The sequence below is a fragment of the Mauremys mutica genome, chromosome 5, assembly GCF_020497125.1.
Source record: "Mauremys mutica isolate MM-2020 ecotype Southern chromosome 5, ASM2049712v1, whole genome shotgun sequence".
In the NCBI taxonomy this organism is placed as follows: Eukaryota; Metazoa; Chordata; order Testudines; family Geoemydidae; genus Mauremys; species Mauremys mutica.
In genome coordinates, this window is record NC_059076.1 from 33209946 (window position 1) to 33235052 (window position 25107).

Genomic DNA, 25107 nt, shown 5'->3' on the forward strand with positions numbered 1-25107 from the left:
GTGAATTTGTGTTTATTTTTGCCAAATGATTTCAGTCAAAGCACTTTCAAATTCAGAAAAAATCAAAACATTTCATTTCAAGACACTTGCAAAAGTTTCACTTTTTTTTTTAACGCTGAATGGCTTTTTGTTCAGAAATTTCCTTTACTTTTATTTGAAAATACTTTCAAAAAGGAAAAATGCTCAACATTAAAATGCAACGTTTTGTTTGACCCTGAACAACTATTTTTGACTTTTTGATTCACTAAATATTTTTTTTAATTGTTTTCAGTTTGAGCTGAAATTTTGCTTTTTTGGGGCAGGGGGGGTGGGGGAATTGCCAGCAAACAGAAAAATTGTTATTCACCCAGCTCTCCTTAGGTGTGTTAAGGAGAATTCTGCTGTGCCCTGTAAATCCTGTTGTGGGGATGTGATCACTTTTTTCACAGCCCTGAGACCAGTGGACCTTTTCTTGTCTGTCCTGAGCCTGAGATGGTCCCCAGTGTTATGTAGACCCGTTGTAATACCAACTAGCCATAAACTGCTGTCAGGGGAATCTCTGTCTCTGGCATCCATCTGTAAAGAAATGTGTGGTCAGTTAAGAAGGCAAAAGTGATGGAGGGCAGTTTTCTGGGGGGTGAGGCATTATCGGCAGCAGTTTGTAGGTGCTACCTGTACACAGCAGTGCTGCCCTTTTGGTATTTCATGGTGGGCATATTTTGCAAGCCACCCCCGTCTCCCCTGCAACTTTGGGGCTAGAAACTAGAACTTCAGTGATGGTTACAGCTTCTTGTGTGTTTTTTTTTACTTTGTTTTTAAAATGAGGTACATTTCAGATACTTTTTTTTATTTTATTTTTAAAATAAATTAGACTGCAGTAACCCAGAGAGACTTATCTCCAGACCACTTCCCACTAAGTCTCAGACACATCAACAGCAGTGTGCTCCTGTGGCTGCTTCAGTGCTATTTTTTGGGGTGGGGGAGGGGGAATGTTTTTACACTTGTATCCTATTTTTTATACCATTTTTTTTTACCTCTTGGGACAGTTTCTTATCTTATGTGTGTGGATGTAAATCTGGAGTAACTCCAGTGGGGAATGTAAAGTGGGGCCCTGTTATACTGTTTCCCAATTAAAATATAACCTTAGCTTGGTTAATGTTTTCATAACCCAAAATACACAATGGCTTTAAAGCCAAGACATGAACTGAGGGTGAGAGCTTGGTCCCTGTATAGTTAACTGGAATTTTGCCATTGATTTCAATAGGGGCAGATTTAATCATTAGTACCTCTTTCCAATATATCTAGTACAGCCTGTTGATATTTTTACCAATCACTGGTTAGCTTCTCCCATTTCACCCAGGGGCCAATGAGCTGTTACTGTACCGTTAGAAGACACAATATTCTAGGATAGTGGCAATTGCCAGTTAAGTTTTCATTCATGACCTATTTTAACGTTGGGATCCTCTACTGGTGCGGTTTTTAACTGCTTTGCAGTCCACTTCTCCAGTGCTGCTTCTGTTGTTTCAGCATCTGACTCAAGAACACTTACACAGCTGCAACACCAAAAGTGGTGCAGAGGTGCTATTCATTTCTTGTTCTCTTCTTCAGAGTAATATTTCCAATTGGCCCTTCAGCAGCAAGAGAAAGCATCTTCATATGCCTATAATTTCTGCAGCCTTCTGAAGTGCCTGAAGTGTTCTCATTCTGTGAGCACTCGCATCTGTGTTTAATATGAAAATTTCTCAGGCAAGAATAGGGCAACATTGAAACAGTCCCAAGTGCCTGTTTTAACTCCGCAAATGCCAAAGTACACTGTGGTGATTACTCTAGGCATTTCTCTTACTCACTGTATGCAATAGCTTTTCCTCTATTGGCAACCCAGAAAATGAACCTGGCGTAATAGGAACAGCAGAGTCCTAAAAAGCTTCATAGAGCTAAAAAGCCAGCCAGTTCTGCACTCCTTCACTTTATCAGTGGAAATTCCTTCCTCGCTGATCAAATGGGCAAGGGAAAATTATCTCTTTTTAAAACAGCTCACATTTCTTTGGGTTCGGTTTCAAATTGTCATTCTTAACCTTATCGCAGACTATTTATAAATGCACTAGTTCCTGACCAAAAGATTTAGCATGTACCAGATTTGTTATCCATGTATGACAAACAGTCTGAAAGAGGTGCATGCCACAGAGTACATTCTCCATGAGCCGTTTAAAGGTTCCAAGAGCATTGCATAATCTAAAGGACATTACTTGAAATTGCCAGAGCCTTTATCCTGCTGTAAAAGCAGCCTTCTTCCTGGGTTTTTGGATCCATTTCCACCTTTGTAGAGCCAATTAAGATCAACATGGAAACCATTGATCCTATTACAGCACTAAATGTATCTGTTTCTGACCAAGGACAGAAATCCTCTGTGACTGTAACAGAGCAGTTGGTCCTTGAAAATGAAATTGGGCTCAGCGCTCCTTTTCCAGTCCAGGTGTGCCCTAGTCTGGTGTAATGAGCAGAGCTGGTCTGCCCTTGAGCATTATAAATGGGAGTTCAGAAGGGACAGTTCAGAACTCCAGAGTCGTCGAAGAGAGCTTAGAGGGCGAGCTTAGAAAGGGCGAGCCCCCCCCCCCCGCACTGATAATAAAGAGAGCTCAGAGGAAGGGCAGAGCTGAACTCGGAGCTTCAGGGAGGGGTCCCACTGAAGGGCAGGGTGGTGAGAAGTCCCTAGTTGAGCAGTGGAGCCACAACAAGCTGGTGAAAGCAGAAGCTAGGAAGGCAGTCTGCAGGGGACTCTCCAACTTCTCCAGGCTGGAGCGCTAAGCATGGCCAGAGATAACTGGAGAGGTCTGAAGGCTCAGAGCAGCAGAGGGAGATACCTGCTGGCTCTCTGAGCTGGTGGGCAAGAGAAGGCTGAAAGCTGGGGAATGGATAGGGCTGAGCCCTCTGATGTCTCCAGGCAATAACTGGAACCATACTTGGGAAGGAAATAAGGCAGAGAAACACTCTAGTGAGAGGAGCTGGCTTAGGCAGGGTGAGAGAGGCCAGAAGGAGCTGAGCTGGAGCCTGGTGAGAGACGCTGGAGCCGTACTTGGGATTGGACGGTTGGGGACGAATGTACTGTTTGGACTGCTCTGGGGACGGGGGATTTTGGGTAATAAATTAAAACCACAAAAAGGGCTTTTTAAATACTCTGAAGGGTGCAGTGAGTTTATCTGAGGAATCGAGAAGGAAACTGAGGCAAAGGACCACTTGCTGGGCTGCCATGGGGGGGCTCCCAGTGACTGTTTAATTTTCTATCATCCACACAAAATCTGGTATCAATCATCTTTTTTCCCAACCAGAAAGTATGGCTGATGCTAGAGGTTCAATGATCTTTTCCTGACATTTCATTACTCGTCCGTAAAACTCTTCTCTGTCAGAAAATGAGAGTCAGTGAGGTACTTGCTTGAAAAACGTGCTTCTCCTAGTGTCTATCTTGGTGTATTTACTAATGCAATAAAACTCTTTATTTTGGTTGATTGAGGGAATAAATTCAACCAGAAACACTTGTCAAACCTTTCTGCTGCTGCTGCTGCTGCTAACAGTGTCCACTAGTGCACTGGCTCAAATCTAGTTAGAACTTTAGAAACTCATCTTCTCCCCTCTCTTCCTACTAGATGAGGAATTTCACATTTTCTCATTATTGTTTTATTAATTAAAACATAAAAATCTGTATTTTTTTCAGACCGATTTCACAAACTAACTAGAAAGCCTGTCTTGAAACTAATAGAGCTGAACCATCTTGTAAAAATACTTCTCTTCTCTTTTTGATAGGTGTGAATGTAACCCATTGCTCAGTATATGAAATGGGTATCACTCTATGGCTGATCCACAGAGGATATGGATCTATTGCAATTCTCAGCTTGAGAGGTTGTCCCTTTCACTCATGCTTTTCACGGTAGAGGTCTCTGGTTCAGTCCCAGATGAGACCTCACTTATGTGATAGCTGATACACAAGCAGGGGCGGCTCTACAAATTTGGCCGCCCCAAGCAATCATGCCCGGGAGGCGCCCCCGAGCCGCGGGAGCAGCGGACCTCCCGCGGGCATGACTGCGGAGGGTCCGCTGGTCGCGCGGCTCGGCTGGACCTCCCGCAGCTGCGGGCGGTTCGCAGGTCCGGCGGCTCCGGTTGAGCTGCCGCAGGCATGCCTGCGGGAGGTCCAGCCGAGTCGCGGGACCAGCGAACCGTCCGCAGTCATGCCTGCGGGAGGTCCACTGGAGCCGCCGGCCGAGCGTCCCCTCCGCAGTCATGCCTGCGGCAGGTCCACTGCTCCCGGGGCTCCGGTGGACCTCCCGCAGGCATGACTGCGGCAGGTCCGCCGGCCCAGCCTGCCGCCCCCCCGGGAAAGGGCCGCCCCAGGCGGGTGCTTGCCCCGCTGGGCTCTGGAGCCGGCCCTGTACACAAGGGATTGAACTGAGTACCTCCAAAGCTAAAAGAACAAAGTGGAGCTCAGCTCTTAAGGTGAGAGCTGTAATAGATCTCTATCTCTTTTGGCTCAGGTACAGAGGGGAATACATAGTATGTATTGGCCAGATAGAATCAAAAACATTTGGCTAAAAATAGGTAGTGTGACTCTGAGGGGGGAAAACAGCCTGTGCCAGTGAGTATTACTATGTATTCTATATTGCAGGGTGCGAACATAAAATCAGCCCACAGGAGAAGAGCCACCATATTTATTTGCTTTATTCACCATATTGATTTGCTTTATTCAATCATACAAATCTTTAAAGGTACAAACAAAAGATGATGGGGTCTAAGAGGCATGTGATATGTACTTGTCCAGACCAGGGCTCAATAGAAATATAGAATCATAGAATATTAGGGTTGGAAGAAATCTCAGGAGGTCATCTAGTCCAAACCCCTGCTCAAAGCAGGACCGAAACCAACTAAAGCACCCCAGCCAAGGCTTTGTCAAGCCGGGCCTTAAAAACCTCTAAGGATGGAGATTCCACCACAATATGAAATAGTTCTTCATATTGGGGGGGGAAAGTGAAAGATTTTCTTCAGGGTCTGTGCATATTTTGGTTCTGTACAATTGCCTCACTTTCATTGCTGGGCAAAGGCGAGAGCACTGAAGAAGTCGCTTGGCTCTTTGCCATGTTCCCATCACAATTGGAAGCATATAACAGCAGTGGGTTGTAACCATTGTAGGATAAAATCCTTAAATGTTTATTTGCGGAATGCTGGCTGACACTTTCCTTTCACGTAGCAATTGACTAGCGATCACTAGAATTCTCTGACCTCAATAGAAGCTACCTGCACATCCTAGGGTGAATTTGGCCTGAAACATGTGTAAGGGGTCAATAGAGCATGAGGAAGCATCAGTTCTGATTCTCAAATCTCTGAAAGTGAAGAAACTTCTTATTCTTTCACAGCTGGATCCAGATTCACAGTTGTTCTGCATCCCCTTTTTGCACCCACTAAGGTAGAACAAATGGGCTGGAGGGGTGGCATAAGGCAGGAGTAGCCGCACAGGAGCCTCGTGTACCTAGGATATTTCTCTATTCCTGGTGCACAGCCAGCTCTGTGCCATCTCTTCAGCAGCCTCACACACCCTCCCGCCTGCTGAGGGACATTCCAGGGCAAAAGGAGGTGTGCTTTTACTCCCATTGATTCTGCATTCCTGCAGTGGCCCATTGAAATAGTGGATAAGTTTGGCCAACTCTCAGTTCTACTCAGTAGCCTGCACTGGGAGGCAAACTGGCCCCCAGTTGTTCCTGGATAGAGGATGCACAATCTGTTTTCCCCATGTTCCTGGGCCAGCCCTAGCTCCAGCACAGGGATGAATTTGCCCCTCCTAAGGCTGGAGGTCTCAAAGTGATTGTCCTATCTGAAATTCTTAAGAAGCAGTGGTTGATGTTTTTTCAAAAAGGCAGAGGTGGCCAGTCTTTTATTTCCTAGTTAAGAGTGAGTTTCGTAGTTCTTGTTTGTTTTTGCTCTTCTTATGGAAAGAGAGGTAACAGGTACCCATTTCCTTGTCTAAAATATACAGTGACGTCTATCCCTGGCACTGGTTACACAGTGGTTCCCAAATTGAGGTTCATGAACCCCTGGGGGTTTGTGAAATGTTACAGGGGGTTCTTGGGGGGAAAAAATTCCCTAATGGCAGACAGAGCTGTCCCTAGGAACCCTGGGCAGCACGGGGCCAGCAGCCCGGAGCCCCTAGACTTCCAAGAGCTAAGCAGATCAAAGCAAGCATATCTATCACACTGAGGAGATTTAAACTTCAAGACTCCTTATAAGAAATAGAAAGGGAGGTGGATATTTTTTGCTGTTTTTAAAATTAAATAGGCAGCTAGTACTGGTTTTAAAATTATTAAGAAGAACAAGTTTAAGCTTTGCTGTAACGTGCGTTGTTTGCCTGGACTGCTCAAGACCTGAATGCTTGTGTAGGAGGAACTCTTCGAGTTGGCTTAAATACCTTCATGCTGTTTCACATCTGATACTCCTTGATGAAACATAGGAGCCTTGTCTTATAACAGGCTTATTCAAAGTGATACAAGCTACGAAAGTGAGATCTTGGAAGAGTGTTGCCATTTTCATAACATAATAAAAATACTGTAATAATTAATACTAAATAGTGTGTAATAAGCATGTCACAAAAACAAATTTTATATTTCCAAGATCACTGCTTTAATAATTTATACTCAGGTGAAGGAGAAAATCCCTGGAAATATTCATTCTTAAGAGGGGGTTCACATGACTTGACATTTTAGTGAAAGGGGTTCACAGGTTGTTAAAGTTTGGGAGCCACTGCTTTGACAGGATTTAGAGAGAAAAACAAAATATAAAAATTACAGAATCCCAAATAATAAACTTAAACAGTAGGTTGGTAATATTGATCCCTTGAATACCAATAGTTACACTTTTAAAGAATCAATCAAGAAACAAAATTAACTGACATTTCTTTAGTACTAGTACTTTAGTACGCAAAGCTAAATCCCACATGATGTCTTTTACAAGTATAAATATCTAAAATGATTTTAAAACAAGTTCAGATTACTACTTAATTCCCTTGAAATAGACCACCTGTAAAATACAGTTGGAAGGGTATCCCTGAGTGTTTTAAATACTCTTAAATGGGTTTCTTTCTACATAAACAAAGGGGTACATTTTTCAAACCAGAAGGTGGGAGGTACAAACAGAGCCCAATCCTGCAATTGCTTATAACATGAGGAACTTTACTCTTACAGGTAGTCTTGTTTATCTTGCATGAGTAAAGTTATTCAAGTGCATAAGTGTTTGTAGGATTCAGAGACAGCATTTGTAAATGGATTCCCAAATCTTCATGGAAGAAACAGTAAGTGCATAAAATTAAGACAATATGTTTTTAATTCTTTGCAACTTTGAAGTAAAACATTAGGTTGTTAGCCATGCTTCTATCTCTCCCTTGTTTTGTTTTAGCCATTCAATATTGTTCTTTACTGTTTCAAGAGCCTGTTTCCTGGGTGCTTCTCCTGCTCCAGCATTAGGGTATTTTTCAAAGAAATTTTCCATCTTGAAAAGAGAAAATGAAAATGAATTCACAGGCAGCAAGTATTTCTGTTGTATTTAACATCAAGTAATTTTTATAAGGCCTGATTGTATGTTCTTGAAATCAGGGAAAGTTTTACTTGAGAAAGGACTTCAGGATTGGACTGGTAGTACTTGAATAATTATTTTATAGCATTCAAAATTGTGTCAGGCATCTTAGAGAATAAAAGGGCAAGTTTCCTGCCAAGGAAGATATTTTATAACTTAGTGGCTTAAAATGACTCTAGGCATCATCTCCATACCTGCCAAAGCTGAAGGTCAGTGTTGAATGTTTGGGTTATTGATACTATTCGACCAAGATTTCTATCATTGATAGTGTATCTGAAAAAAACAAATAGTAGTTGATATAAAAATAATATTGCTTTTTTTGGAGTGTTTGTTCCTTTATTGTTAAACTATTTTAGTTCTTAATCTTTTAGCATCACGAAATAGATGTTGCCCCAGATTTTGAGATGTTACCAGAAATATTTGAAAAAGCATATTGTATGATTTTTGTACTAGTCTGTAGTTTAGCTATACCTGGCGAGATCTCTGATGTAAACATATTCAAAGAATGGTGTCTTCTGCCTGGAATCAAGCCAACCCTTGAGAGAAATTTCCATTACAACGCCCTCTCATGTCTCTGTCCCTCTGTGGAGCTAAAATTGTGTACGCCCAGAGGACCTCTGTAAATCGGCAGCCTTATTGTGATTCTATGCCCTCATGTGACTTTCAATTAGATTCCCTTTCTAATGTCCTACTCTAGTAGTAGGAGTGAAAGAGCACCTCAGGAATCAGTGTGAATAGACAGGAGCAAAGCTGGAAGCTGATTTCATTGTTACTACAAGAGGGTATAAGAAAATTACAAGACCCCTCATTGTAGATTGTTGTGAATAAAGAGAATATTCTGTATTAGGCCAGATTGGGAATTGACTGCTGCAGAGTCTATAGAAGAACATTCCCATAACTCTGTGGAACTTGCTACAGTTCTCTCTTGGCGTTGGCTGCTAATGATCATTTAGGGATAGAAATATACCTTATAGAATAAGTCTTAACTGCTTTATCTACATCTTTTTATTCCTCAAATTCATATTACAATTCTTTACCACACAGATATATGGTTCATAAAGCCCAAACCATAATATAGCACACCTCTAGGAAACTGTCCTGTATTTTCTCTCTCCTTTTCCTAGAAAAATACTTGGCTTTTTATGAGTAAATATTAAAGCAAAAAGCTTCCTGACTGATTCTTCTGGTGCTGTCACAACTTAGTGTGGGAGAGATCACAATTCACTAAGGGTGACAATCAATATGCCTGCAGAAAACCAGAGTGGGCAGTGTCTATGTGGGTGAAATGACTGGAAATTCTTTTTTGGAGGGACAGTGGGGGATGCAAAATCTACCTAGGGCATTGGGCTACAATGCATTTTCTCTGTAGCTGTTGTTCAAGCCTATTGGTTGTCCCAGCAAGTGCAGCCCTTTCACACCACTTGCATGGGTGTTAATCACTGAATCCATGGAATTATTGCTAGCCTCTGCAACAGTTTCTGATGAGCTGGTGTGCCGGCTCCCTCTGAAGTTTGGTTAGTTAGTCCACCAGGAGCTTAAGTAGTGTGGAGGGCCTTATACAGCCTTTAGTCTGCAAGGAGCCGAGTGTTGTGAAAGCTGTGGCAGATTAGGGTGCTCAGTATCTCTCAGGATCAAATGTTAATGGCTGGAGTCTCAGAAAAGCTGGTTTCCCATAAACCAATGGGATTATTCACATGCTAAAAACCTGCCTGACTTTAAAGTAACTTGCTGAACTAAGGCCTTAAATGTGCTTCCTATGTTATGCAGTGTTTCAAAGATCTGACAGCTAGATACTTTGTCCAAAAGAGAGGCAGGTAACTAACAATCAAACTGCATTGTGCTACTTAGCTCTCAGAAAGTTTTGATTCAGACTGGAACTTTAGTATAGGATTTTCAAGTTGGCAGAAACTAATTTTTTTTCACCACAGGCTGCAATAATATTTAAAACATTTTCAGCTCTCTCTGTCCAAAGAAGTTGCTTCTTAGCCATTTGCTTCCACGGAAATAGGTAAACCCAAAGATATTTGCAAGTTTTGCTTCACATTAAGAGAAACGGATTGATGTGTTTCTGCACCTAATGGTGACTGTGTGGAGAGACTAAAGTGAGGTGAGATAAGAAAATAAAGAGCAGGAGACTTGGAATTAAGTGTAAAACATTCAAAGGATGTTAACATACCTGCTGACTAAGTATTCCCAGTTGAGCCGTATCCAGTCCCAAGCCATGGTTTTGCCATAGCTGTTATAGGAGATGTATCTCAGGACAGTGAACACATCCTGACTTTTAATAAGACTGGTGTTGTAAATATATTTTAGATAGCTAGGAGAAACCAGATGGGAAACAATTAAACAGACTTTTTAAAATCTTTCATTAAAGACTGTGAAAAGTGAGTTGTAAAGAAACTATTCAAGTTGTTGAGACTAACCTAAACCATCTGCAGAAATATTTGTATTTTACTATGGAAAATCTAACACTAGAGGCTTATTTTTTTTTCTAGATCATTTTAGGATGAAATAGGCTGGTCTAAAATGTGATTACCTATTAAGGATAAGATTTTTTTTCAAAAGCAACAGGCATGTAGACATTGCCAGTGTTTCCTTTTTTTTTAAAGGTGCCTGGGCTCAAGTAATAACAATGGCATCTTCCACATATCATGACCTTGTATGCACCATATTTGCAAGGTCATGCCTGGCACACATGCCAACCAGAAGAGATGCTGGAGCTGAGCCCCAGCATAAAGTAAGTCCCGGGCATCTCACTGAAAATTAGCAGGGTTTACTACCCAGATCCTTGACGATATTGAGGCATCTACTTCCCATTGATTTCCTAGTTCACTTGAAAATTTTACCCTAAATCTGTCCGTTTTCTATCCCAGTGAGTGAGGTCAAAGTTCCTTTGTGTAATAGGATGAAATCTTGTGAACTATAGAAGGTCTATAATGCGGTAGGTCAGGGGTGTGACCAATAGGTCCATAAAATGGGTGGACTCACTGTCACATAGACACGTTTAAGGACAATATTAGGAAGCTATTCCTAGCTGCAATGTACAAGAGCAGCTACTGTAACTTGGGGCTGAGGGTTCTGTTCTTCAGCTCCATAAACAAGTGGCTGAGTGCACAGCCAGCTTTCTCAGTGGTGTGTGTTCTTTTTTTTCCCCTTTATTTCACTAAAAAAGTTGGTTCTGAGAAGGGCCAAATTCCACCTGTGAGTGCACCTACAGTGCAGATTTCTTGTTGTTGTTTTTTTTTGCTCTGTAGATTTGGGTTTGTCTGACTAATCCATGTTTTAGTCATAGAAGCGATGACTGTGTAGGGTTAGTTACGAAATTACCTTAAATGATGTGCACCTGTGACGTTATACACAATGCTAACCTCGGTCACCACATATCCACATTACTGTTACCTTCATCCCCACTCTTCCAGTTCTTCCTACTGTTAATTATGCTCATTTGTTTAATCTTGTCCTCAGTTGTAAACTCCTTGAGGCAGGGACTGTCATTTTATGTGCTAGGACAATAGTGCCCAGATCCCAACTGGGACCTTGGAGGATACTGCCCTGATAGAAGTAGTAATCATTAGGGTAGTTCTATGCCTGCAAGAGATGAAGAGCTATAAAAACCATCACCTGAGCATATTCTTTCAAGCAAGGGAACTATCACTTTGCCTAGTTACTGGCAGTATAATCTCAGGGAGGACTACTCAAGAGTGACAGCATTTGACAATCTGCTGTGTTCTATATCATACTTTATATATGCCAAAAATGGTAATGTGGGTGGGTGTATGGGGGAAGGAAAATAACTCTTTCAGCATATTTTCAGCAACCTGTCCAAAAGGGTGATGTTCTTCACTGATGCCAGACCATAGAGCAACTTTTCTTTTTCTTGAGCTAATGAAGTACTTTGGTATTTCTGAAACATATAGTTCCATGATGTATCATTGCCGGAGTTCTGCATCCCATAGCGATATACCAAGAGCCGGAGATTTACAGGTGGACTAAGAAACATAAAGAAATATATTATGGTTGCCACCTTTTTTTGAGTTACATTATAATACCATACACAGTACTTTTAACTGAATGCAAAAACCATGAATATTCACCTTGCTCCATTTAACCAGGAATAAAATAAGCTAGATGCATTGTTCAGAGCATCCTGGTCATCCATGCTGCATGCAAATCCTAAAACATCTGCACGAAGAAGCCTTTAAAAAAAAAGAGAGAGAGGGAGATTTTCCTAGTGTTCTACAATCTGAGTCTATATATAATATTAATGTACACAATAAATTCTTAACCTCATCACATGGCTTCCAGTTTCTTCATCGTTCCAACCCAGCTTACTTGCAATGGGTTTAACCAGACTGCGAAAGTATGCCTGAAATAAAGAGGTTTTCTGATTACCCTTATGGGTTTCACGATGTAACAAGGTTTTCATCTTCATAGTTTGCCTTTTTAAAAATTCCAGTAACAACATACCCCCGAAAAAAAACTTTCAGCAAAATCACCTTGTCATGAAAGGATGTAAACATCATACTGCACCTTTGCTTTGCACTGTTATGATGCACTGACACAACATGAAGATGTCCCATCAGCCTCTAGCCTTGTCTACACTATGATAACATAACCACCAGTGTAAATTAGGACACACTCTGCTCAACTTGGTTCCTTGACATAATGCTAACTACAGTTTGTGCTTATCTGTGCTGACCACTGAAGTATGTTCAACCCCCGGTCAGATATCATGATTGCTGACAACCTCACTGAGACACGGTTACCTTTCATGGTGTAGGTAAGGCATCAGAAGTTTTGCTATCTTGAACAATCCTGCTTGTAATACACAAGACAGCCCTGGCACAAAAACAACTGTACAGTGAACAATCAAAATATGTGGCAACCGTAACTGAGAATACTCCAATTTTATTTCCAGTATATAGTCCCAGACTGTGGATCTGTATAATTCATGGCCCTATATAAATCAGCTCGCAAAATATATGTTGAGTATAATCAATAATATACATCTTTTAATGTTGAAATTATACTAAAACAGCTTCAGCAACTTTGAAAGTCACTCAGCCTTCAATACTATCATTGTTATAGCCCTGAACTGTAGGATTAATAGATTATAAGCAAGACTTTCATTGGTTGCATCACCTTAAACCTGGGGTAGAGCTCTATATCATCTCCAAGCATGTCTCTGAGGTAAGATACAGCTGATATAACTCTATGCCAAGGTAAATAGTCTTCTTCATTTTGTAGATATTTTGTTAGATTCAGTGGAACATCATAATTCAAAAGTTCAGCCCTAAAGAAGGAAGAGAGACAATTGACACAACCTTACACATCCTGCCTCATTTGTGACTAGAACACATAGAGAAGCCTAATGTCCTAGGTGTTAATTGTAACCATGTTCCATGGCTGCGTCATTCTTGTGAGAAGCTCTTTTCAGAAGGAATTCATTGTATGCAATTTTAAAACTTGCTTGTATATTTTGGAAACGGTCTAGTTTTTTTGAGGACAATGATGTATTGGTCCCATTGTACAATCTGTAGGAAGCAGAGGGACTTTCCTCAGGAGCATGTGCCTCTCTAGAAGCAAATCCGTTCAAATCCAAATTTCAGAAGAGTCAAGTTAGACATCAGCCTTCTACTTTTTTCAGTGTCTGTTTGCCTTAGTTTAATTTCTTCTTCCCTCTCCATCAATCACTTTCCCTTCTCTCTCTGTGTCCTCTAAATCACTTATCATTTCTTCCTCAATTGTGTACTACACCCAGTCTACCTCTTCTCTGATAGGAAGAGAGAAGGACGGAGTGGGCCCCCAAACAAGCAGTGTCCTCTTTTCCAGTTTCTGTGAACATAGTTGGGAGAAGTTTTCTTGTCTCTCTCTTCTCCCCACTGCCATGCTGACATGGGATAGGGCTGATTAGGGCTTCTGGAGAGCCAACCAACTGATCTCCTCTAGGAAGGAACAGGGGCAACGTTTCCTCTCTCCTCCCCAAACAGTAGGAGGTGGGGGCCGCTGTGGCTTTCTTATTCCTTTCCTCCCTGGGATGTGCTATATGATGGAACAGGCACTCGCGAGGATTCAACTCGCTTGTCTGGTCTAAAAATAGACTAGGCAGAGCAAGCACACCACCATTCAGCATGGTGCTCTTGGGAGAGCAGCGATTGTTCAGTTCATGAGGGGGGAGACAATCAGACAAATTCATTTCTGGTTGACCAGATTGATGCTTCAGATTTTTTTTTTCAGTCAAAACAATTTGGCAAATTCAGGTGAACTGAAACATTTTGTGAATTCAGGTTGAATCTATTCCCTCCCCACCCCCCTGGAAAAAATTTCTGTGAAAAAATAATTTCACTCAGCTTTAGTGATAACCTGATTGACTTCATAGCCTATTCTGGAGAACCGTCTCTCCCTCCCTATTATATGGTGAAACTGTCCAGGCCTGTATAAAAGTTTGCTTCTGTACACCTGCTTTTAATGTAGACTCTCGATTTTTTTCCCCCACTCCTGCACTTGCGTGTATTGGAGATTTTATGTTATGATGGGACAGCTGAAAATCACACACTTTTTTAATCATGTTGCAGTCATGGAAGTGTTGTAAATTTTATCCACAATGCTGTGGGGCATATGTCCTAGCAGCACAATGGATACATAGCTCATCTAAGGATTAGTTTTCTCTGCTAAAAGTATTTGGCTACAGATTTATCAATTTACAGTAAAATGCAGAAAATCTGCTGAATATATTCCCAATATGTGTTACTAGAGGAGGTTGTTTCAAATCAGAAAGTAATTACAATAATACCTAGGGCTAACAGTGCTTTTCATCAGTAAAATCTCAACATACTTTAAAAAAAGTCAGTAGCATTATCTACATATTGCAGCTGGAGAAACTGAGGCATAGAGTGGTTAAAATCACTTGCCCAAGGTTAATCAGAAGCCTAGTGGCAGAGCCAGGAATACAGACTGGCTTGCAAATCTTTTTATGACACAGAAATAAACACTGAAGATCTAAACATGGGAAAATAATTTTAATATTGGGGAGGAAAATCCAATGAGTTCAGTGGGACTGCTTTTGTAACTGTTCACCAGTGGGAGTAAGGGATTCATACTCTGGCTGTAAATTTGTATTTGCACAAGCAATGGGTATCTAGTGGTCTGATCGCATGACTGAGAGCCAGAAAGCCATAAATTCTAATACCACCAATTCACTGTTTGGTCTTTGGCAAATCCCTTAACACTTGTGAATCTGTTTTCTTATCTGCAAAATGGGGATGTTAATCCTTACCCACTTTAAAGGGTTGTTGTGAAGATTAGCTAGTATTTGTAATGCAGAATATTAGTGACATAGAATATTTGGTAATGTGAGTCTCACAGAAGGGACAAACTAGCTCTAAATATCTAACTTATAAGATTTCATGATTATTAAACATACATGTTGTGGGGTTTTTTTTTGGTATTGTACATGGTATTGAACGTGAAGGGTTTGATTTTTAAACAAATGAGGTGTACAATTTCTGCACACACTTGCTGTGACTGTGTGTGCAATTCAGTCATGTGGGAACAAATGATCATAAATAATCCCTTGCATGCACAATTGCAATAACTACAAGTAAATTGAATGCAAAATTGTGCATATATTTTGCTTATGCAATTGCATTCTTAATGGGTTTAGTAACCAGGCCCAAACCATCTTTATTTTCCTGACTTTTTATGGAACTCTGTTATCAACAGTCCTTCCAGTTCTCACAGCGTTTATCTCTTTTTATACACAGCTACTCAACTGCACTCCCACAAGAGCCCTTCACTTCATCCCAAGGCAACAGGAATTGTCTGTATTGTGTGATAGCAGCAATTAAAGTGCTAAAGAGATTATTATAGCACCGTGCTCTTTAAAAGGGCTCAGATAATATACTTGGGAAAAAGTTATGGAACATACAGAGGAGGCACTTCCCAAAGAAAGTTCTGAAGGCTTATTATGATTAGATGTCACGTACAAGAGCAGAGCAGCTCTGAAGGAGCTCTCATTACCATTCTAGGGCAATCAACATTGTGTAGTTACTTGCTTTTATTCACCAAATAAACCTGGAAAAGGTACATGTAGTTGTGTGACCGAAAAAGAAGTTACGCCTCGTTAACTGTCCTAATTCAAGCTTCAGAAAGAAATCTGGTGGATTTTGGGATATCTGTGGAGACATATACACAGAGGGACACACCCTCTGTGACTCTCCTTAGACACTTGGTCTCTTCTGGGGACATGGCTTCATCTGGAACACTTCTGTCATTGCCTTGCCATCCACACCAGGCTCAAAACACCAAGAGTTCTGCAGGCAGAGATAGGAGATAAATCCTTCTCCCATTGAAGCGAATGGCAAAACTCCCATTAACTACAGTGATTCAGGATCAGACCCTAATACTGGACAGGTAAGGCCAACTCTAACTGATATCAATAAGAGCTGTACACACATTTGAATTTGCTCCTTATGGAGGAAAATGTAAGAGAAGAAAAGGCTACCAAAGACAAACCAAGGCCTAATTCTGTCTGTAGTTATAATAAAATAATAGTTTAAAAATTCTCATTCTTACCATCCAAACCAAGAGAGTGCCAATCTAATAACCAGTGTGAAGACATGAAAGCTATTTTGAAATGTCTGTCAGAGGGATGGGCAAACTTTTTGGCCCGAATCTGGGTGTGGAAATTGTATGGTGGGCCATGAATGCTCATGAAATTGGGGTTGGGGTATAGGAGGGGGTGAGGGCTCTGGCTGTGGGTGCGGGCTCTGGGGTGGGGCTGGGGATGTGGGATTTGGGGCGTAGGAGGGTGCTCCAGGCTGGGACCAAGGGGTTCGGAGGGCCAGAGAGGGATCAGGGCTGGGGTTGGGGCCTGGGGGTGGCGGTGAGGGCTCTGGCTGGGGTGCGGGCTCTGGGGAGGAGCCAGAAATGAGGAGTTCAGGGTGTGGGAAGAAGCTCCAGGTTGGGGCAAGGGGTTGAGGTGCGGGGGGTGTGCTCTGGGCTGGGATCAAGGGGTTCGGGGGGGGATCAGGGCTGGGGCAGGGGATTGGGGCACAGGAGGGGCTCAGGGATGCAGGCTCTGGGCAGCACTTAACTCAAGCAGCTCCCGGATGCAGCGGCATGTCTCCCCTCTGGCTCCTATGTGGAGGCGTGGCCAACAGAAGCTGCTGGGGCAGTGGCAGTACACGGAGCCCCCGGCTGCCTCTAAACGTAGGAGCCGGAGAGGGGACATGCCGCGGCTTCCCTGAGCCATGCGGAGCGGCCCCTAACCCCACTCCCCGGCTGGAGTGTGGGAGCAGGGCAAACCCCAGACCCTGCTCCCCAGCAGGAGCTCAAGGGCCGGATTAAGTCGGCTGGTGGGCAGGATGTGGCCTGCGGGCCGTAGTTTGCCCACCCCTGGTCTATTATGTGCTAGTTTCATTATAAAACCTACCTTGCCAAAGAAAACACATCATCCAGAAGCCCGGCACGATCAGCAGAAGAAAAAGACTGCACGAGGGGAGGAAGAAAAAGAGAACAAAAAGATGTTTTATATTTTGTAGAAGAAACAATTGTCAGTAGATCCCAGAAACCAACCAGTTTACAACCAAATCCAATTAATTTCATCAGACTCACCGTATGGTTGATGACCAATAAGCTGCTTATGTTGTTCCAAGTTTGTGTTTCATAATTTACACGATAAAATCCAATGTGGTCTGGATTTATTTTCAGTAAAGAATCAGGGTTGCTGGGTGTTATAGTAATTCCTGTGGTTGTAAACAAATACTAATGAAAAATGTATGTGCATATAAATACATGACTGGGGGGGGGCAGCGTGCTCATGGGAAATGCATTCAATCCAAAAGTCATGTTCGATTTTTAACCCATATCCACAAAGGACCCGAAGCTTAATTCTAGGTTGGTTGCTCTAAAATGGCAGAGAGTAAAGATATTGATGCAGCTGTTAGCTTAGAATAGGAAATAACTGTGGTAACAGTGTGAAACCTGTAGGCAAATGTTAATTATTAAATGGAGACGACTGTACTTAGAATAAGCATAAAGGAAATTATTCTTTTTGCAGTAAACACTTAATCACAAAAATATTCCTATTAATATTTATTCCAAAAGCTTCTATCAGTTCTCAGTGTTATGGTTTTGTATTAATCTGATTTTATATTTTACCTATTTATCCTCTGCATGTTTTTCCATTTTTTGTCCATGCATCTCTTTTCCCTTCCTCTTTCTTTGACTCAGTTCCTATAACTACAGATTAATTAAATCACAAAATAAACCAAGCCCTTACTCAAATCTTGAGGTTCGTGGAAACTCAGAATGAAGCCTAACCCTTGAGGAGGATGATCCATTCTCAAAAGTTAAATTTCTCCCACTGTGCTCAGCAGTTTTGAAAGTTCACTTAGTGCCTGTTCCAGTGTCTGAAGCAGAAGCCTTTTACTTCAATGCGTATTCACTCAGCCTTTAGTAAATAGTATTTCTGACTATGGATGAACCGTGCAAGGTATTTCAAAAGACTGTTCTAATTCATTGGGACAACTCTTAGCCTCCTGTGTTGTGATGGGGGGCGTGGTGAGAGAAAATTAATTCATGCAATTTTCTGTTATGCATCATAACATAATGGGTAGGTTTAATTTTCATCCTAGACTCTGAATGCAAGTAAATTAAACACAAACTTTAAAGTAATTAAAAAAAACCCTAAACTAAACTATTTTGCTAAATACAAAAAGAGAATAGAAGAGCTAGTGATATACTTTTGAATGTTGAAATTTTGTTGAGCAGTAGAATTTTTTTTTGAATTTTGGTGAAAAAATCCAAAACTGTCATGGACATCTCCTTGGGTTTTTTTGAGCAGAAAATAGCTTCAGCCAACTCCAAAATAACAGGGTATTGCAGCTCCCTCCACCTAAACTAAGCGAGTCCAGACTGCCACCTATCACTGCAAGAGATGTATTTATCAGCATCCCGATCCAGCTTCTTCCTTAGGTTGAGATTCAGGAAAGCACATACTTAAGTCCTATTGCTATCAATGGGACAGCATGCTTAGAAAAGCACCTACACATGTGCTTAGCTATGAGTAGGGATGGATTTAAGCATATCTTAAATGTCTGAATATGCAGGCCTCGCACATACACACGCTATCAATAAAATTAAATGGAAATCTTTGTTTTAATGTGCCCAAAATTCCTCTAAACCAAATGATCAATTTTATAATAGGCCGAGTGTCATATTGTGTGAATAAATAAGAATAGATTTTAATTATGGGGCTTAATTAGCATAATCCTGCTTATGGGAGGGGCTTATTCTCATTCCAGGGAAGGACCTTAACTCCTTTATTCTCAAGCAGTGTGTTTCAAGCACTGAAGAGCATAAAAGTTCATTACTTTTCAGTTCTTACTAAGGATATTTTTAAAGCTTTGCGTGATTGTCACATTGAGCCTACTGTTATTCTTAAATGAAACATTACTGAAGTTTACCTGCAGATTCTGACTTATTGTAGAATGTAACATCTGCTTCGGTCCCAGCACGCCATTTCACTGGGATATTCCATGTGTAACTGAAATGATTTTAAATGAAAAAAATAAACAACTTTTGAAAGAGAACCTAAAATAACACATTTAAAACATTTTATCAATTATTATTATGATTAATAAATACATGTACTGTGGCACCTATGGACTCCAGCTTTATTGTGCTAGGCACTGCGTAAACTTACTTCTTCATAGTCAATTTATGAATATGTACGTACTTGTGTATCTATATCTAGATATCCACTAATATATGACTAAATACCATAGATAACAAATTTTGGTCTTTTACCAACAGCGTGATTATTTAAATATAATAACTTTTTAGTATATCTTCATGGCAAAAGTAGTTTATAAAAATCTTGGATACAGGCAAGGTAAAATAGATACTTGGTTATTTTTACTGGGCAAACGCTGCATAATTATGACAATATTCTATTTCTAAGTTAAAATAAAAGGTTTCAAGTACCTGATAGCATTCCTTTTTTCAATATGGATAATAGCAGTAGTTAGTCCCTAAAACTATGAAATATATATAATTTCTGCCATGACTCTGGCAGACTGAGCACAGGACTGGGAGCTATGAACTACTGAGTTTTTGTCCAAACTCTGGCATTGACTGTGTGTGGTATTAAGCAAGTAACTTATGTCTTGATTTAGTAAGGTATTTAGTCACATGCCAAACTTTAGCCAGATGAGTAGTTCCATTGACCAAGCCATTTTTCGGAAATCCATGGAAGGAGTCACATGCTTGAAGTTAGTATGTGCATAAATACCTTTCTGAATGAGGGCCTTAATGTCTCTGTGCCTCGGTTTCCCCATCTATAAAATGGGAATGATATTTACCTAATATCAGAGGTGTGTCGTGTGGACTAGCTAAGTTCTGTACCATTATATATGTAAATATGTTTATTGTAATTATACACAGTTGGAAATATAGTCTTGTCAAGTAGTATTTCTGTATCATATCGTGCTAATCTAGTAGATCGTAAGGCATTTAATTGATTATATGTGGACGGGTGACCTTAGCATTAATGTAGAGGTTTACACGTTCAAAGTTTTGTACAGACATTAACTAATTAACCTTCACAACACCCCATTGTGATAAATTGCTAAGGATTACTATGCCTGTTCTACAAATAAGGAAAACTGAAATAGAAAGTGATTCTTTGAGGGCTATACAACAAATCTGTGTCGGAGGCAGAATTAGAATTCAGGATGTCTTGATTGTTCCAATCATGTGTTTCTTCTCTTAGACCATATTGATTCCTCCCTCCCTCACTGAGTGCCAGATTGTGATATACCTTTACCCACATTGAGTAGTATCTTACTCCTTGATAAGTCTCATTGAAATCAATGGGAGCAGTTGGGAAGTAAGGTACTGTATAATGCAAGGGTATCAATATCCAGCCCAGAGATGTTTTTCTATCATCTTAGATACCATGGCAACAAACACTATACAAAAACTTGTCATTCTTCTGACTTTACTGCATTAGAACCCAGAATCAAAGGAACGACAACTTCATTCTAGCAAGTAAGAAAATGAAGGAAGTCATATCTCTTTGCTACCTACCGGGAGAAAGGTCAGCTCTTGTTTTATATTTTTAAATAAAAATATTTTAACAGATTTGTACATTTCTAACTTTTATTAGCTGTCTTTTGGAGAATTATTGCCATGGAGTTTAAAAGGGTTATTGCTTGGCCAAAAGCCTGGCTGTTGCATTTCTCCAGGAGAAAGCCGATAAAAGAGTTTTTAATATTTGTTTTGTAAATGCACTTAGTGGAGTGATTTTCCTTTAGTGTTTTTAGATGTTCCTGAGATCATGTACATAAACACTTCTCTTGGGCATTAAGTACAACGTCCATATCCTATTGAGGATGTGTTCCTGACATGCTATATTGCAGCCACATACTTGCCTAGCAGCACTATTTAAAAAACAGGAGTTCTTGAAGTTGTATTTCTCTTTTGAGTGTTAATATCCAGGACAGGACTTTGTCAGGACAGGGGCACTGTAGCCATCTAGGGAGACCATCCCCGCAGGCTTCAGAGAACAAAACTTTTATTAGACTCTCTGTTTCACAGCTTAGTCACAACCCCAGACCCGGAGCTGAGCTGTCACAGTTCCACTGGGGGACGCAAAGCCCCAGTAGTCTCCTCTCTCACATCAGTGCTGGCTGGGGGAGGGAGTACAGTTTTCCAGTGTGCTTGGATCCTTTGCAAGGGATAAAACCTATTCCAATGAAGATATCAGGGTTTTATTTTATAATAATTATTATAAGTGCATGTTATCCCTAAGCACTTGATAAAACTGTACTTATCATGGGCCTGGTCTACACTGGGAAGGGGTGTCGATGTAAGATACGCAACTTCAGCTACAAGAATAGCATAGCTGAAGTTGACGTATCTTATTTCAACTTACCTCCCATCCTCACAGCGCGGGATCGATGGCCGTGGCTCCCCCGTCGACTCCGCTTCCGCCTCTCTCCCTGGTGGAGTTCCGGAGTCGACGGGAAGCGCGTTCGGGGATCGATCCGGCGGGTAGTGTTGACGTACCCTAGAACTAATCCCCCCCCCCCCCCGCTGAGATGCAACTGCTCCAGTCATTCTTGAAACAGTTCACAATGTACATGGCTGATTAGGGCAGGACTTGCTTTAGGATTTACATTAAAAGTATGATGAACACCAAGAACCTGGTGCTCTAATTCCTTTGATTATCTAAGGAAAGCCGGGCTGCTGGATTCACCCCCTTCTGAGCATAATGCAATGAGCCAACTTTGTGAACAGTAAGGAGCTGTTAATTGAATACCATCTTCCATATGGCACAGAGGTAGAATGTGCAAAAATGATTTTTTTTTCTTGGTTCAAGTCTGCAAATTTTTTTTTTCAGTTCAAATCCAGACCAGGTCTCTAGAGACCAGAAGTGGTTTTTCTGGCTGACGGCTCTTTGATCTGTGTGAAATTAGTTGGTGGCCAATGTCCAAGCCCCAGTGGTGCCTACTTCACAAAACCACCACCACAGTTGACACTGTTTGGCAGCCTTGTTGCCTTTTCTGCTTGAGACTGCCAAGAATTGTATGGACATGGGGACAAAACTACTCTTTTTTGCCTTTACTGATGGTGCTCTGGGGGTTATTGTTGAGACACACTTGCTGGGCAGCATGGGGAAGGCTGCATTGTTCTGTCCATGGTTGTACCTGTTTTGGTGGCTAAAGTCTCCAGGGCTGTAAATAGGGCATCTTCCACCATCATGAAATTCACTCAGAAATGTTGAAAAAATATCCATATATAACTGAAACTGCTGTGATCTTCGTTATTCCCAGTCCTCCATACCATTTATCCTCCCTTCCTCTTCTTCCTTTTGGATTTAGACATTTGGTGTTCTACCCTGAGACACACAGAGCTGATGCAGTAGTTGTCCTGGGTGTGGGGAGTTATTATACAGCATCCTGTTACTTTTTTTTGTAATTTACTGGTTGTTGGGTTTCCCCTGAGACCTCTTCCACTTGGTCTCCCAAGAACTCAGTTCACTTCCAGTCTTGTCTGTTACTCAGGTTAATTTATCTGGCATAAGATAAAGTTATGCAGAGTTGATTAGACTCGAGCATCGGGGTGGGTGGAGTGTACCACACATCCAAACTTACACCACCTACCTCTTCCTTTAGACATTACATTTACTGTACATTGCATTACATGTTTTGGGAGGTAACTGTAAATTCAAGGTAGGGAGAAGTGTGTGTGTGTGAGAGAGAGAAAATGAATCCATATGAGCATATCTATCTACAGCATCTCTCTGCTGTTTGTCTACAGGACAGGCATATACAGTAAAACCTTACCCTAGTGCAGAGGTCGGTTCAGAAGAATTTGCTGAGGGGTCCAACAGAAAGCGTCTCTGTGTGACCTTCGAATTAGCTTCCACATTCAATACAGGGTATCCCATCTGCCTGGTCCAGGTGTCCATCACTTCCTTCACTGGCTTACCACTTGCCTAAGAATAACAGCAGATGGTCACACTGAGAAAGCTAAATCAGACTGAAGAGGGAATAAAACTCTCATGCTGAGTGGCTGGGAGACCAGAAAGGGAACAGGTTTCCCTCATTAATGTTAGGGCTTTGTTCCTAACAATTCAGCAAATAAGAGAGCAAGACTGGCTCAGAAATATTTTATTTGTTAAACCCTTTCATGGTGCATGTAACAGAAGAAAAGTAATGAGCTGTCAACGGAGATATTTTAAATACTCTTAAAGCAAACAGGGTTAAACTAGGTCAGGGTTCAGGCAGTAGGAGGGGCAAAGAATATTCCCTGCCCTTGTGGCTTGCTCCTCTCTGCACACTTCAAGCTCAAACGATTTTCCTCTTCTGCTGCCTTCTGAGGAGGGAGTAGAACACAGGAAGGACTAGATGAGATTCTAGCACTATTGGCAAATCTCCTCTGTAGCAGAATTCCCAAACTATGGTCTGCAAGCCAGTCCTTCCAGGTGCTCTGAAGAGTGCTGAGCTGCTGGCTCCGTCCTCCAGACAACTTCAGGTAGGTGCCGGTAGAAGGAAGGAGGAGCAGCCAGCACTAGGGACTGCTGGTGGAGCTGCCCCCTCCTTTCCTCTTTACCCACAAACCAGGGCCGGCTCCAGACCCCAGCGCGCGCTTGGGGCGGCCTTTTACCGGGAGGGCGGCAGGCAGCTCTGGCAGACCTTCCGCAGTCATGCCTGCGGATGCTCCACCGGAGCCGCGGGACCAGCGGACCCTCCACAGGCATGTCTGCAAGATGTCCCCCGGAGCCGCGGGACCAGCGATGGGCAGCGCGCCCCCTGAGGTGTGCCGCCATGCTTGGGGCAGCCAAATTCCTAGAGCCGCCCCTGCCACAAACTCAAGTGCAGCTGCCTCTCAGACTGAGGCCATGGGACTTAACCAGTGCCCCTCCAACCCACCATGTGCTGGATGGAAAGGAGCCAGGTTTAAGGTGTTCTCCAGGGCCAGAAGGTACTGCGAGCAGCAGAGAGGGAGAAGAGAACAAGGAGAGAGCCAGGCTGGGCAAGCAAGAGCCTGGGACTAGGGAGAGGGCAGGATGAGACACTAATACAGAACTTGGGCAAAATGGCTGTCAGGAACCTGGTTGGGGAGGGGGAGAGGAAGGCATATGGTGTCCAAGTAAGGAGCTGGGAACTTGGGGAAGCAGAAGACAGTTGGGCCTCAGGAGGCAACTGGGGAGCAGGGTGGGAGGAAAGAGCCAGAACCTGGGGAGAAGGAAGGAACCAAGGTCTGGTGGGAAATGAGGGAGCAGTAGGGATCCAGGGTCATTAAACTGGCAGTCAGACTAAGTGCTTAGATCAGTGGTTCTTAACCAGGGGTATACGTGCCCTTGGGAGTATGCAGAGGTCTTCCAGGGGGAACATCCATTCATATTTGCCTAGTTTTACAACAGGTTACATAAAAAGCACTAGCGAAATCAGTACAAACTAAAATTTCATACAAACAATGACTTGTTTTTACTGCTCTATACACTGAAATGTAAATACAATATTTATATTCCAATTGATTTATAATTATATGGTAAAAACGAGAAGGTAAGCCATTTTTCAGTAATAGTCTGCTGTGATACTTTTGTATTTTTAGGTCTGATTTTTGTAAGCAAGCAGTTTTTAAGTGAGATGAAAGACACATCAGACTCCTGAAAAGGGTACAGCAGTCTGGAAAGGCTGAGAGCCACTGGCTTAGATACTGTTCTGATGAGTGCTGTAGAAAACCCTACTATAGAAAGAATCATGTTAGGGGAGTGAGTGAGTGTGTGTACGTACATTTAAGTGAGACTGATGTGGGCAGATGGATAGGTTGGAAGGGTTGAAATTTCTTGTGTATGTGGATTGCTTTGCTTTGTCAGTTCCCCCTCACTTGCTTCCAGTTCCAACCCACACCTAAGCAGTTTTCCCATGCAAAAAATGAGTATTGTATTTATTAGAGGGATGAGTTTGCTGGGCTGGGGGAGGCTGCCTGGGATATGAGCTCTCTACT

General features: G+C 41.9%; 1 protein-coding gene across 1 annotated transcript in view; it reads right to left on the minus strand.

Annotated features, from left to right (window-relative positions):
* Positions 1–6698: 6698 nt before the first annotated feature.
* LOC123371381 (glutamyl aminopeptidase) overlaps positions 6699–25107 on the minus strand; it is a 50762-nt gene continuing 32353 nt past the window's right edge. The window contains exons 10-20 of the mRNA XM_045018953.1: positions 22938–23089; positions 19053–19132; positions 17200–17330; positions 17018–17073; positions 12727–12877; positions 11871–11950; positions 11679–11780; positions 11403–11573; positions 9761–9901; positions 7779–7857; positions 6699–7500 (exon numbers count right to left, since the gene is read on the minus strand). Coding sequence (XP_044874888.1) covers positions 7363–7500; positions 7779–7857; positions 9761–9901; positions 11403–11573; positions 11679–11780; positions 11871–11950; positions 12727–12877; positions 17018–17073; positions 17200–17330; positions 19053–19132; positions 22938–23089 — 1281 coding nt within the window. The 3' untranslated portion in view covers positions 6699–7362. The remainder of the gene's footprint in view (positions 7501–7778; positions 7858–9760; positions 9902–11402; positions 11574–11678; positions 11781–11870; positions 11951–12726; positions 12878–17017; positions 17074–17199; positions 17331–19052; positions 19133–22937; positions 23090–25107) is intronic.